This window comes from Chinchilla lanigera, unplaced genomic scaffold (genome assembly GCF_000276665.1).
Source record: "Chinchilla lanigera isolate Chin_1 unplaced genomic scaffold, ChiLan1.0 scaffold00053, whole genome shotgun sequence".
NCBI lineage: Eukaryota > Metazoa > Chordata > Mammalia > Rodentia > Chinchillidae > Chinchilla > Chinchilla lanigera.
Genome location: NW_004955454.1, coordinates 3,407,153 through 3,409,752, shown reverse-complemented (window position 1 = coordinate 3,409,752; position 2,600 = coordinate 3,407,153). Strand labels below are relative to the sequence as shown.

Sequence of the window (2,600 nt, the reverse complement as noted above, 5' to 3'; positions counted from 1 at the left end):
AAAAAAAAAAAAAAAAAAAAAGAAGCAGTCCTTGGTGCTGGGGTATAACTCAGTGGTAGAGTACTGCCTAGCATACACACATATGCACACGCACACAAAATGGTTCTCATACACAGGTGTGGAAAAGTCATCACTAAAAGGGAACAACAGTAAATCTTTTTTTTTTTTTGAGAGAGAGAGTCTCTCTATGTAGTCTAGGCTGGCCTTGAACTCACTATGTACCCCAGACTAGCCTTGAATTCACAGTGATCCTCCTGACTCAGCCTCCCAAGTGCTGGGATTCCAGGCATCCACCACCACACCATCAGGGAGTATTCTAGAATACAAATGTGTCTGCACAGTGCGATTCACAGTGATCTGTCTTCCCAAATTTTCCTATAATGGCCTACAGTTGTCAAATGAGCTCACTAAGATGAAGGTGGAAAAAAAGAAGGGAATGAAGCGATGGTCTCCATCATACACCACTGCCAGACTCTCCTGGTAGGACAGCCCCGAGGACAGGATTCTGTGAGGTTTCCCAGACCTAAGCCTCCCCTCACAGAACTCTGGCCTGCACCCATGCACCACACCACACTAGCACTACCTGGGATGCCCTTTCCCTGTCCTCGGCAACACGGCCTCCACAGCATTACTACAACCTATTGCTTAAGAATCTCCTGCCAAGGCACTGCAGCTGACCAAGGTGACCACGACACCAGCAGAGGCCACACTCCAGGCTGGCCCGTCTAATCCTGATGCAAATTCCCTCAAATTCCTGCACCATTAACCGGACAGCATGACCCTCAACAAGTGTTCATTTAGTGACTGAATTGGGGGTGCAGCTTCCCTCACGCACCTGAGCTGCTGACTCTCAGATGCCTTCTCCCCTCGGCTTCCTTCGTGTTCAGGACCCACGGCTCATCCCCTTGCTCCAGCTGCAAGATCACCCCAGGCTTGGGACCTGCAGATCCCGCTCCTGGGAAGGAGACAGAGCCTGGGGTTGGTACCAAGGATAGAGAGCTGTGTTGTGTGCCACCTTGCTCTGAGGAAGGAAGGGCAGGAAGCACAGGCAGAGGATATGAAAGCCCTGATACTCTCTAGAGGGGCTGGAAGTCGGCTGGAGGTTGCCATGCAGATGGACATCTGACAGCAGGAGCAGAGCTCAGGAATACTATCACCGGAAGTCAAGCTCCTCACACAAGGGTCTGTCTCAGCCCAAGGCAAGAGGTCAGAGAAAGGGTGGGCTTACTTAGGAGGGTCCCTGCACCACCCACCCTCTTCTAAGACTGGGTCTGCCAGTGTAGCATTGCCATCTGTGGGCCCAAAGAGTGAGGCTCCAGTCCAACTGCTACGGAGCCGCACATTCCCCACTAACGGCTGCTCAGGAGCCTTACCGAGAAAGACCAAGTTCCTGTAGGTCTCCAGCATCACATCCCTGTAGAGGCCCCTCTGGGCAGGGGCCAGACATCCCCACTCGTCCTGGGAAAGCAGCACAGCCACATCCTCGAAGGTCACCTGGGCCTGGAATAACAGGACTGGGCTGCAGCCCCCGGAGTGGCACTGCGTAGGCACCAGGGAGCAAGGGGAACAGAAGCATGCTGAGGGCAACCGCAGGAGAATCCCAAAGCCACCCTTCCTCTGACGTCAGCACCCCAGATCAGATATTTGACAGTATTTGCCAAGGACAGCCATGGTTGAGACACACTTCATACTCCAAAGAGAACACTCACCTGGAATGAGGCAGATGTGAACAAGGTCGCCATCACCTGTGCCCTGGGCTTCCTGAGGGCAGTGCACAGAAGCCTGTCACTCAGGTGCTGAGGGAACAGAGAGGAACACACATAAGTTGGGTGTGGTGGTGCCTGTAATCCCAGCACTCAGGAGACTGAGGGAGCAAGGCTACAAATTCCAGTCTAGCTATGCAATTAACTAAGTGCCTTAGTGAGACCTGGTCTCAAAATAAAAAAGACCTTGGGATGTAGTGTGGTATGAAGGCCCTAGGTTTAATCTCCAGTAACACACACACACACACACACACACACACACACACACACACACACACAAACCCTTTAAGGAAAAGGTCTATGGCCACAATTTTATTTTAATTAGTGTTTAGCTCGTATCTCTTCACTATATTCAGCATTCCTCTTATTTTAGGGCAAATAGGTAAATAGGTACATTGTAACTAATTGGAGATTCTTTGTGTTTCTAGAGAATTTAACCTTTTTTTTTTCTTTTTGTCTTTTTGGGACAGGGTCTCACTATGAAGTTCAGGCTGGCCTTGAGCTCACTTTGTAGCCTAGGCTGGCCTTGAACTCCCAGCAATCCTCCTGCCTCAGCCTCCCAAGTGCTGGGATTGCAGGCATGCACCACCACACCCAGCTGAGAATTTAATCTAATTTTGACTTTATTCATCTATTTGGACTTCTACTCACTGTGTGTTTGTTGTAGTCTATATACACTGTCTTTCCCTATGCCTTCTATTGTTATTTTAAAAATCTTGTCTTTTCTAGCTCTTAATGTTCTGCCTTTATTTTTTTAGCTTTTTTTTTTTTTTTTTTTTTGAGGATTAAACTCACGGCTTCATGCTTGCTAGACAGGTGCTCTGCCACTGAGCTCAA

At 49.3% G+C, this 2,600-nt stretch overlaps 1 protein-coding gene across 3 annotated transcripts in view; it reads right to left on the bottom strand.

Moving 5' to 3' along the window:
- The window catches only part of Znf34 (zinc finger protein 34), a 13,149-nt gene that overhangs the window by 3,769 nt on the left and 6,780 nt on the right, over positions 1–2,600 (bottom strand). Inside the window, exons 2-4 of one of the 3 annotated variants that reach the window (XM_005395935.2) lie at positions 1,710–1,796; positions 1,374–1,539; positions 836–955 (exon numbers count right to left, since the gene is read on the bottom strand). In XM_005395935.2, coding sequence (XP_005395992.1) covers positions 836–955; positions 1,374–1,539; positions 1,710–1,742 — 319 coding nt within the window. In that variant the 5' untranslated portion in view covers positions 1,743–1,796. The remainder of the gene's footprint in view (positions 1–835; positions 956–1,373; positions 1,540–1,709; positions 1,797–2,600) is intronic. The other 2 variants (XM_005395936.2, XM_005395937.2) reach the window with 2 other exon arrangements.